Source organism: Echinops telfairi, unplaced genomic scaffold (assembly GCF_000313985.2).
Source record: "Echinops telfairi isolate 266 unplaced genomic scaffold, ASM31398v2 ScPeMD7_11;HRSCAF=52, whole genome shotgun sequence".
Lineage (NCBI taxonomy): Eukaryota > Metazoa > Chordata > Mammalia > Afrosoricida > Tenrecidae > Echinops > Echinops telfairi.
In genome coordinates, this window is record NW_022103908.1 from 41,807,287 (window position 1) to 41,819,674 (window position 12,388).

Genomic DNA, 12,388 nt, shown 5'->3' on the forward strand with positions numbered 1-12,388 from the left:
AGATCAAGTCCATAAGTCCTATATTAGCCCATATGTCTGATACCAATCTATAAAGTCCTCTTCAGACTCACGAAACACATGCAATGACACCGAATGCAGGACGATCACAAGTCAGTGGGTAGAAAGTCTTTGGATCCAGTGGCATTGGAAAAATCTCAACGCTGGCAGGGGTCTCTATGTGGCTCCTCTGGCTTCAGAGGTCTGGTTGCATCAGGGTAGGTCCATGTGGCTTCTCTAATTTAGGTCACTGGCGTAGTTCCATGTGTCTTGTCAGCTGCAATGTCTCCCAGGGAGTGTCAGAGAGAAGTGTCTCCTGCCTCTAAGGAGGAAGTACAGGATTTCCCAGAATTCTCAAGAGAAGGCCATGCCCACACAGAAGCCTTATTGACTATGATCTGATTGATAAGGTAGACTCCACCCCTACACTCCTAATCCTCAAATTGATAAACGATTATATATTGATCACAATAAGGTAAGGCTGTTGGTTTGAAAAGAAAAATCAACTCATGCCAACGGACATTCAGGATAGTGCCTTCTCCTACACAACTTGATTTTGAATCCAAGTTTTGGCTCAGGGATACCTACTACACTTTTCAGTACAGGCTCTTCAACTCTACCTTTCTGTAGGGAGTGCCTCCACAGGACAAGATCATAATGACCTTTTATAACCTACTTACTTTCAGAAGAGCATAGGAGACAAATGGGAGGAGGGCTTCCTCAGATGGTCAGGTAGGCTGGTGGAGCAGAAGTTCTGTGTGCAGTCACGGCAAAAGGGCTGGCAGAAATAAATAGATGATTTGTTTCAATCTGGGAGATAAATGGGAGAGAGAACAGGGGCCCACCTGGGGCCTGATGCAATGCGTATCTCACTTTCTTGCTATATTAGTTGTACCAGGAAGGTGTCACATACTGGGTCTGTGCATACTCTTCTGTAACCCAAATAACAAGCTCCCAATCCCAAAACTCACTGCCTTGGAGCCAATACTGACTCACAGTGACCCCCGGTGTGCTTCTGAGACTGTACCTGTTTACGAGAGTCGAAAGCCCAGTCTTTTTTCCTCGGAGCTGCAGGTGGTTTCAAACGGCCAATCAGATGGATGACAGTCTAATGCATGATCATTACACAATCTAGCAAGGTACAAGTCTAGTTCTTGGAAGGTGCTCCAAGGTCTAGAACTGTAAGCAGACTTTACCAAAGGCACAGAGTCTAAAAGTCACAAAGCTCAACTTTGAATGAACACCTTTTGAATACAACCTCATGCTTTGTACCCAACGGTGCTGGTAATTGCGATCTTCTGAGTTCTCCCAAAGCCAATGAAAGAACTCTAAGTCGGTTACTGTTGTGGGTAACTGGAGCTCCATCCCAGTGGGAGTCACCTGAGAAACCCTGAGAAACCCTGTGAAACATGCCCTAACATTGTCCCACCAGTCTTCCTTGGTTGAGGTTGCCCTCTAGTTGCCCTTGAAGTTGAAAGTTCTTGAGCTTTAAAAGTACTGAGAACTCTGAGGGAATGGGGTAAAGCATCAAGCACATTGCCTTTCCTTTCCTTTATGGAAGACCTAATAAGAGCCAAGGACTTCTGGATCAGAACACTGAAGCATGTGCTAGGCCAGCTTGCCTATGACACTGCACCAGCATCATGATCTAGAGTCCACTGAAGGCTAGACCCTCGGGAGCTGGTCTTGCCCTAGTGAGATTCCCTCCAGTGATGAAGCGGTATGCACTGTGGCTCTGAAAATTGGAAGTAGGTCATACTGGGGTGATATTTTTCCTGGTCAAAAGGTACACAGGACTATGGTGGGGGGGAGGGGTGTCTTCTCGTCCCTCTATTGAGGATTCCCATTCTTAGGACTATTCCAGAGTGTCATTTTGAGAAATGAGAATCCAGTCATCGACCCTGGGATAGTCCCATACTATTTCTTCCCTCATGCTCAGTTGTTTGTGACTATTTCCTGGTCATTTCTCCTAAGGATTTAGTGTGTTCTTTCTGTGGGTGTGTAGACGGGTCACAACTACACTGTACATGACGTTCATTCATTTAAATGAATTCTCTGCACCAGGAACTAGTGAACTACCCAGAGGGCTGGGCAGTTGTAGACTCACTGAAGCAGAACACCCTTTCTTACTCATGCAGATAAAAGGCCAGGGCCCTATTAACGCCTATGAAAGCACTTCAGAGTGGTAGAAGCAATCGTTCAGGATTGCATGCACAGAGAGTCATCTATAAAGAGTTTGGTGGTGGTATACCCTGGATCTGGGAAGTTGGCTGGCCAATGATATTCTCTTGCTTCTAGGTCTTTCTCCTATCATCTTAGGCCTCTGGGACTAGGCGTGGACAGTATTCATAGGTACAGTTGCTTCTCCTGGGAAGTAGACTGTGGCCAAGAAGATGATGGGGCAAGGTAAGTTCTTAGGAGTGTAGATTCTGGCTGAATATAGCCTTTTCCTGACCCAGGGACAAATTGTGGCCTGGAATTGGCTCATAGTCTCTCCTGGGAAAATCTTAGCCAGTCTGAAACAATTTTACTATAATAGATCAGAGATTTGCTGTGAGCTAGTTATAAGCTCCTCATGGAAAGGCACCAATTGAGAAGAGGGCTACTCCATTCTCTAGCTCTCACATACGAGTATTTGTGTTGTGGTTTCTTTACAGTCTCAGCCAGGAAAGAACCTCTCTTGGGGAACATTCAGGACATCAGTCATCAGGTGTGGCTCTTTCAAGACCAGACTCTCATCGCCGTCCCAAGGAAGCATGGCGTCGTTCCAGGTAAGTGGCCAAGATTTGTTGGGGTCCCGGCCCCTTTGGCCAGCGCAGTTGGGAGTTCTGTGCTCAGCCTTTTATTTCACATGTGCGTGTAACGGCGCCAACTCAGAGATGCGGGCACTTCACAGGACACAAGGGACTTGGAGATTGCCAACAATGATCTAGATCCTAGAAGATGATCTGTGACTATGGTCATGATGTCAAAGAAAACTCAAGGGGCCAAAGCTGGAAAATGAGGAAATAACTTTTCCTGTGAATCTCTGAGGAAAACAAAAGAGTTTAATCACAGGTCAGGCCCGTTTTGATTCGACTGAAGTCTGATTTTGCTAATGGACAGTTTTGTGAAAAGGGAGATATGTGTTTCGGGAAGATAGCGGGTGCTCACTTGGTGTCTATTCCGTTAGTGAATTCAGCCTCAATTACCTGGTTCAGATATACCACTGACACCTGAACTCTTTTTTCCCAATGTTGCGTTCTCAGTCAATGTGACCTTAATTGCATGCAATTATCCGGAGACTCTTGAGAAAAACAAAGGCAATCCCATTTACCTGGGACTGGAAGAGCCACAGGTCTGCCTGTGCTGCAGAGAGCTAGAGGGCCAGCCCACCCTGCAAATGATGGTGAGTGTGAAAACAAGGTATCTTGTCAAGGTTTGAATAAGATAAAGGAGACCATTTAATTTTTTTATGTCACTTTATTGGGGGCTCTTACAGTTCTTATAACATTCCATACATTGATTGTTTCAAGCATATTTGTACATATGTTGCCGTAATTATTTTCTGAACATTTACTTTCTATTTGAGCCCTTGGTATCAACTCCTCTTTTTTTCCTTCCTTCTCCCCTCCCACTCTTGAAACCCCTTGATAACTTACAAATTATTATTGCTTTTATGTCTTACACCAACTGTTGTCTCCCTTCACCCATGTTTCTGTTGTTCATCCCCCTGTATGTGTGTGTGGGATTATGTGCCGAACATTTCGATCAGTTCTCCCTTTCTCCCCTCCTCTCCTCACCTTCTCTCTACCCTCCCGGTATCAATACTCCCAGTTCTGTTCCTGAGGGGTTTATCTGACCTGGATCTGTGTGTCATGAGCTCTTATCTGTACCAGCGTACATGCTATGGTCTAGCCAGAACTGAAAGGCAGGACTGGGGTCATTATAGTGTGTGGGGGTGGTGGTGGTGGTGGTGGTGGTGAGGAAGCCTCAAAGAACCAGAGGAATATTGTGTGTTTCATCAGTGCTATACTGCGCCGTGGTTGGCTCCTCCCATTCTTATGACTCTTCTGTGAGGGGATGTTCTATTGTCTAAAGATGAGTTTTGGGTCTCTGCTCCAACCCTTTCCTCATTCTCAACAATACATTTGTTTTGGATCTTCTGGTGCTTTTAACCTGATGCCATCCACACCTCATGATCACACAGGTTGGTGTGTTTCTTCCATGCGGGCTTATTGTTTCTCTGCTAGATGGCCACTTGTTTAACTTCAAGTCTTTAAGAACCTAGATGCTATAACTTTTGATAGCACCATCAGCTTTCTTCACCACATTTGCTAATGCACCTGCATTGTCTTCAGAGATCGTGCCGGGAGGGTGAGAAGGCCAGATTGTCAGAATCAGGTGTTCTTGCATTGAGAGAGGGCTGGAGCAGAGGACCAAAGTCCTCTTCCACTTCCTCAATGCATTGCCATATAAAAATACGTACTTAGGTCAATACCTCTATTTCTATGAATTAATATATTTACATAAGTGCACACCTATGTTTATACCTCTATCCATAGCTTTGCTTCCTAGGTCTTTCCTCTGTTTCCTTTTATCTTCCTCCTGCCCCACCATCACACTCTCCCTTCTTCTGCCTCTTAGTAATTCCTCTCAGCTAGATTGTTGTTGATCCAACATCAGTAGAATCTCTATGCCTTCCTCTTGGTTGCCTTTATTTCCCTAGTTTTTCCCCTCACTACTTCCTTCTCCCATCTCCTCCTTCCCCCAGGTCCCTCTAAACCATCAGTCCCATTGCTTTCTCCTCGGGCTTGCTTCCCGTGCCTGTCTTATACACATAGGCAAGACAAAAATAACAGAAACAAAACAAAAGTTTGAATAAAAAGAGATTAAAAAAAACCTAGCAGAAAACCCATTAAAAAAGCGTACATAATTCCAGATCTATCTGCTGACCTTTATGACTATCTCCCCACCAGTCTTGGAGAGGTTCTGGGAACTGGTTCTCCTCCCCTGGAGTCTATTTTGCGGGTTTCTCAGCGGTTTTGTGGGTTAGCTTTACTCCCATTGCTCATCTGTTAAAGTCCCTTCTTGGTTTGCTCCACTGTGGGGGTGGTCAGACTGGACACACTCCCTGCCGTGTGTCCCTGGTATTGTCTTCTGACGCAGTATGCTCCAGTGAGGGGACATCATGTCTTGAGCTGTTGTTGGCCCTACAGCAGATCCTCTCTGTGCTTCAGCAGCTACCTGCAGGGACATCATCCTCAGGGCATGATGTGCTAGTAGGGGGTCTAGTCCCCCACTCTCTCTTTTTCCTTCTTGGTTTGCTTCTGTATGGATGTGGCAGGCTGACCCTCTCCCCAACCTGCAGGTTTAGTGTTGTCCTCTAGTACATATTTCTAGGGGGGGGTGAGGGTGGGGGAATCAGTTTGGCTCTGATTGGGGCTGGCCCTATAGACCTCTCTGTTTATGAGTTGCTGTATGTGGTTATGTTGCCCTCAAGGTTTGGCGTGCCATGGTGGGGTTTGCACTTATACTCCCATTTCCGTGGAAACATAAATGATACCCTCTTCCTGGGTGGATTAGGGCCCTAGTCCCCCAATGTCTTTGTCTCTCTCTTTTTCCTTTTCCTCCTTTTCTTCCCTTCTTTGTGTTGGAATGCCATGTACATCCTTGGGTTTGGTCTGTCCCCTGTTCAAGGGTGAGATAAGGGGTTAGCTTTACTCCCATTGCTCATCTGTTAACGTCCCTTCTTGGTTTGCTCCACTGTGGGGGTGGTCAGACTGGACCCACTCCCCTCCGTGTGTCCCCAGTATTGTCTGATTATACTTACTTCAGTGGACTCACTTGTGCTTTTGTGATTGGCTAACTTCACTTAGCATAATTTCCTCCAACTTTTCTCATGATACAATGTGCTTCATGTTATCATCAGTGCTTTTTAAGTGATGTGTAGTACTCCATTGTGTGTATGCACCAGTGCGGTAGTTATATAATTGTCCATTTGAGAGGATTATGGGTGAAGGGGTCGAGTCTAATCTGTCAATCGGATCATAGCCAATAAGGCTTCTGTGTGGGCATGGCCTTCTCCTGAGAATTCTGGGAAATCTGATATTTCTTCCTTAGAGGTGGGATACTCTCTGCTCACACCCTGGGATACATAGCAGCTGGCAAGACACATGGACCCACCCTGATGCAGCCCTGGGTGCTGGAGAAGCCATGCCACTGGATCCAAAGACTTTCCATCCACTGGCCTGTGATTTTTTGCATTCAGTGTCATTGCATGTGTTTCATAAGTCTGAAGAGGACTTTATAGATTAGTATTGGACATATGGGCTAATATCAGACTTATGGACTTGATCTTGACTGGGCTGGGATGTTTTCTCAATGTTCAATTGCTCTTGTATATAAATCTCTTTATTATACACATATGTGTGTTCATAGATTTGTTTCTCTAGTCTACCCAGACTAACACAGCCAGTTTTCTAATCCACTTGTCTATTGATAGAAATTTACGTTGTTTTCAATTCTTTGTGATTGTAAATTACACCACAATAAACATTGGAGGGGTGGAGTCTAGTCTACATTGTAAATTGAGCCACAATAAACATTGCAGACAACTGGCCTTTGTCTATTTCTTACCTCTTCTGGGTATATGCTCAGTAGAGGGATTGCTGGGCTGTAAGGTAACTCAATTTCCATTTGCTTTAAATATTGCCAGATGGCTTTCCACAGTGTCAGTACATATCTACAGGACCACCAGTGGAGGAGAATTCCTATCTCACCACATCAACTCCAAAATTTGTTTTTCTCTAAGTTTCTGATTTGGGCTATCCTCAAGGATGTTAGGTGGTATCTCATAGTTGTTTTAATTTGCATTTCGCTGTTTGATAATGATCAGAAGCATTTTCTCGTAAGTTTATTGACCACTCAGGTATCCTCGCTAGTGAAACTTCTATGTAGGTCTTTTGCCCACTTCCTCAGGGGGTTAACTATTTTCCTCTTTTTGCAGGCTAGGAGGGAATTATAGATTTCAGTAATAACCCGTTTGTCTGTTGTGTCATTGCTAAAAATCTTCTCCTGGTCTGTGGGTTCTCTTGTTACTCTCTTGGTAAAGTCTTTGGATGAACACAGGCGTTTTATCCTTAGGATTTCCCACTTGTAAATTTCATCTTCATCTGTGTATGTGCCTGTCCCAATTTCTGTTATCTTATATATTCCCTGAGCTAAAGTTCTTAGGTTTGTCCTGATTCCTTGATTGATGGTCCTGATAGTTTGGGGTTTTACTTCTAGGTGTGTGATCCACCTTGAGTTTGTCCTTGTGCATGCAGTGAGTATGTTAGTTCAGGTAGACTAGAGAAACAAATTAATAGACACTCATATGTGTATAAGAAAGAGCTTTATATAGAGTAATTGTATATTAAAAAACCATCCCACCCAATCCAGATCAAGTCCATAAGTCTATACTAGCCCATATGTCCAATGCCAGTCTGTAGATTCCTCCTCAGACTCACACAACACATGCAATGCCACTGAATGCAGGAAGATCACATACCAATGGGTGAAAAGTCTTGAGGATCCAGTGGTGGTAGATACATCTTAGTGCTGGTGTGGGTCTCCAAGTGGTCCTTCAGCTCCAGGGTCTGGCTCTATCAGCGCAGCTCTATGTGGCTTGTCAACAGGAATGGTTAGCAGAGTGTGTGTGTCCTGCCTGCAGTGAATATTTATCTCTAAAGAGTCTCCAAATGAGGTCATCAAGCAGTGTCCTGATTGATAGGCTAAACTCCACCCCTTCACACTTAATAGTCTCAAGTTGGCACCAGATTATATAACTACCACAGTGAGGTAAGGGTCTTGTTTCATTGTTCTACAGCTGGATGTCCACTGTTTCCAGCACCACTTATTAATGAGGGCATCCACCTCCCACTTGATGCTTTTTGGGTTCTTTTGGAAGATCAGTTGTCTATATGCTGATGGTTTCATTTCTGAGTTTTATGTTCTTTGTCACTGGTCTGAGTATCAATCATTATTCCAGTACCATACTCTTTTGACCACTGTGGCTGTATAGTAGGTATTAAACTCAGGTAAGGAGAACCCTCGGACTTTTTCCTTCTTGTGGAGTTCTCTGATTCTTCCCCCTCCATAAGAAATTGGTGGTCAGTTTTGCCAATTATTTGAAGAAGGTTGTTGGTATTAGAACTGGGTTAGCGTTAAACTTATTTAGTGCCTTGGGTAAGTATTCTTCCATTTGTGGAGGTCTCTTTTGGTTCCCTGTAGTAGGGTTCTGTAGTTTTCCTTGTATAAATCTTTTTTTGTTGTTGTTGTTAGATATATACCTAGACAGTTCAGTTTGCTCTTGGCTATTGTGAAGGGTACTACCTTCTTGATCTCCTCTTCCATGGTCTTGTCCAATGTATATAGGAAACCAATAGACTTCTGTTTGTTGATCTTGTATTCCGCCACTCTTCCGTATTCCTCTATTGCTGCCAGTACTTCTGTTGTGGAGCTTCATTCTTGTCTTCTTGTCCCTCTTAGGCAATGTCATCTTGGTCCATTGTTTGGGGGGCATTGACTTCTGGATGGAGTTGAGCTATATGGTAATATACTGCTTGTGCTTGATGGTTGCTGGTTTTCTGACCACAGTGAATTAGCAAGGATTTTCTGCAGGGTTGGGTGTCTTATGGTGTATTCTTTGAGTTTTTCCTCACCATCTTTCTCAATAGATAATTTGGCATGGCAGAGGATTCTCAGGTGGGAGTTTTTTTCTTGCAGATTTTAGAAGATGTTACTCTACTCTCTCCTCCTCTTCTTGGTATCTGCTGATAGGTCTGAGCGTATTTTTACCTGAGCACCATTGCATGTGACTGCCTTTTTTCCCCATTGCTGCTCTTTTCCCTCAAAGTTGGATAATTGAACTATTATGTGCCTTGGTGAGTTCTTCCTGGGGGTTAGTCTAATTGGTGTCCTCGATGCTTCCTGTATGAATGTCTGATTCTCATTCTTTAAGGTGTGGAAGTTCGCTTCCATGACTTCCTTCGCTAATTTAGCTGGAGATTTCTTCATTGTGTCTTCTTCTGGAAGAGCAGTTATTCAAATAGTGTTCCTCTACACAGCATCTGTCATTGATCTTCGGTTTTCTTTTGCTTCTGTGATTATCTTGTTTGATGGTCTTTCCCGTTTGTTGAGGTCTACCTTATTGTCCTTGAAATTGCTGGTACAATTCTCCGCCTCTTCTAGTCTGTTGGTGAGGTCCTTTATCTTGTGTTTTGCTTCTGTTACCTCATCCATTAGTTCTTGTATTTCCCTTTGATGCGTGAACTTCATCCCCTCTATCATGGACTTCATTTCCTGCATCATTGCGTCCTTATTCTGCATTGCTTCCCTCATATCCTCTACTACTTCAAGCAGCATTCTGAATATTTCTTTTTGTTGCAGATCAACATGTTCCTTTTATGAGTGTCGTTAGGTTTAGGATTTCTTCCACTGTTGCATTTTGTTTTCATTGTTTGCTCATTGAGGGTGTTGAGGTATGCTGCTGTCTGTATTTTGTTTTGGAAGAACTGGGTGCCATGATCCTGAGGGAATGAGGGGCCCTGAGCTCTTTCTCGTTTTAACTGGTTAGAGTGGATTTGGTCTACTATGGTGATGGGTCAGGCCACTCTGTAGGTGAAGTGCTGCAGTGACTCAGTGGCCAAAGGCAGTGTGGGACCTTGGAAGGTGTACTGAGGTTGGCCACTGTTGGTATGTCTCTGGGCTGGGTTGGGGTGGGCCTGTAGTGTAGGCACAGCTCTGGTATGGACTGTCTGGCCACAATTTGAAATCTTTTAAAGACTCTATATGGAACCCCAAACTGGTAGAGCCAGTTTTTGGCTTGGGCTGTGGCTTTAAGCCTTTGGCTTTTCCTGTTTTGTTATGTTAAAATCCTAGGCTGTGTTCTGGGGATCAGCATTCTGCCCGTCTTCTTATGCTAATATCATGTTTATAGACCAGAGCCAGGTTTCTGGCAGCTTACATAAAGTTAGGTAAAGGAAGGCAGCCTGAAATTGTAAAGGTTAAAAAAAAATTTTTTTCTTCTTGTAATGGACTTGTGGCATGGCCTGGTATTGGGGCTGTGCTGCGCTGTCCCCCAGGAAAGGGGGACAAGATTAGCTGAGTGATTCGGGGGCCAAGTAGATCTGAATTCTTCCCCAGCTGTTACCCTTTGTCACTCCTCGCTCTCCTGCACAGCTATGTCACTAGTAAATATCCTAAGTACTTCTCAATTGCTGCAAATTAGTTACTAATTATCCACTGTTACCCATGCTGGCAGGCATGGAGCTGAGGGGAGGGGGAAAGAGGATTGCTGATGTAGTCACTTCCTTCCTGGGCTGGGGAGGGAGAATGCAAGAGTGGGGTGGATAGCAGAGAGGGGAACTCCGGTGTGAGAACTTGTAGCTAGTTCTTGGTAGGATCTGAGAGACCCTGGGATTATGACCACCTTTAGACAGCAGCTTGGGGAAATTACTGCACACTACAAATCTCCTATTTTGGGCATAGGAATGGCAGGCAGACTCTATCCCACTGGATCTGGTGAGGGATTAGCAGAGCCCGCAGGCTGACTCTGTGAACTTAGAGCATTTCAGAGAGTTACTCCATGGGTGAAAATTGTAGGGGGAGGTTCTGAAACAGACCCTAATACACTGAATCTATTTTTAGCACCCAGCCTCCCAATATTTGTCTCCTTACCTCTTAATTTTCTGATCTAACGACAGGAGCACAGGGCAGGTGATTCTACCTGGACACCATCTTGACTCTCAAGACCATTTAATTTATAAAAAGCTCATCTGATGGAAAATCTAGATATTAGAATCGTTTAATAGACATTTTATTATTCACAGGCATATTTACTTTTGGTACTTTTCTCAGGTGCATGTATTGTGAAAGAATAATAAAAAATTATAGGGAGTATTTTGAAAATTACCTGCTTAATCCCTTTTTATTTTATTTACATAAATAATTTGTCAAGGATTTAGAGTTCGGGTTGGGGTTAGAAAAAGAAAATAAATAATTTGTCAAGGATTTATAAATATATACACACACATACCAAGATCAGAAAGGACTTTAACAGTTAATTATTATAAGATGAATGGGCATATCACTATTTTACATAAAAATAGTTTGTACTATTAAGTAAATAAACACAATTATTTGTAAGAAATATTTTAGCAATTGCAGAGTACAGTTTAAAAAAATCTATCGGTTATGTGAAAATAATTATTAAACCAGGCATTTGTATGTTATAGGAACCATTTTAGCCCTATTCAATAAACTAGGCTAGGCAGAAATTTGACTTAATGATAAAACATAAAACACAGTTCTTTGCTTGGGGTAATTTTGCATCTCGGGCATCTGACAATGTCCAGAGACATTTTTGACTGGAATAATATAGGTGCAGCAATGAGATGTAGCCTCAAATATTAAATAGTGCTGATATTGGAGAAATGTGACAAACAGCAATGATTATTTTAATTCAAAAATTTACTGTCAATGTGATTTGTGTATCCTTCAGGTCACTCCATTTCTAAGCAACAGATAATGGCTAATCCAGAATTTTGCATCCTCCAAATTTTTATGCCAACGACTTCTGATTTATTAGGACCACTGAATTTGTGGCCTAAAGTTTCAATCACAATGTTAACACATATAAAATTAGTGGAGTTTGTCGTTTTAATGTCATTGTATGAATGAGAGGGCTCTGGGCCTGCTACAGTAAGCCTATCTTGGCCACAACATGTCGGTGTATGGAGAACCTTGAACAGTTCAGCTCTCATGTTTTTCCCCACCTCTCTTTTCCACCTTTTAGAAACAGAATATATTGGATTTATACCATCAGACGGAGCCTGTGAAACCCTTCCTCTTCTACCACAACCAGAATGGCAGAACCTCCACTTTTGAGTCTGTGGCATTTCCTGGCTGGTTCATTGGTGTCTGCTCCAAAGGACACTGCCCCCTCATTATCACCCAAGAACTGGGGAGCATCTACACCACTGATTTTGTCTTATCGCTACTGCAGTGACGTCAGGCTGGATTTTGAGGCTGCTGGCAGATATCAACAATCTCGTCTCTGATTCTTCCATTCTATCGATGCTAATGAGATGAACAGTATTATATTGAACTATTAAGTGGTGAATTATTTTAATAATCTCCAATTATCCAAATAGAAACCATGTTGGATGGATTTTTAAAAATCATTTTCTTAGGGGCTCATACAACTCTTATCACAATCCACACATACATCAATTGTGTCAAGCACATTTGTACATTCATTGCCCCTGGCATCAGCTCATTTCCCCCTCTCAGTCCCTGCTCCCCCCACCCCCCCATGAACCCTTGATAATTTATAAATTATTATTTTGTCATATCTTGCACTGTCCGA

General features: G+C 43.2%; 1 protein-coding gene across 1 annotated transcript; it reads left to right on the top strand.

Moving 5' to 3' along the window:
• The first annotated feature begins 2,393 nt into the window (after positions 1 to 2,393).
• On the top strand, positions 2,394 to 12,028 carry LOC101640287 (interleukin-36 alpha). The gene is made up of 4 exons (XM_004707995.1): positions 2,394 to 2,403; positions 2,655 to 2,768; positions 3,246 to 3,385; positions 11,816 to 12,028. Exons 1-4 carry the CDS (start codon positions 2,394 to 2,396, stop codon positions 12,026 to 12,028), a joined length of 477 nt encoding a protein of 158 aa, XP_004708052.1.
• The last annotated feature ends 360 nt before the right edge of the window (positions 12,029 to 12,388 follow it).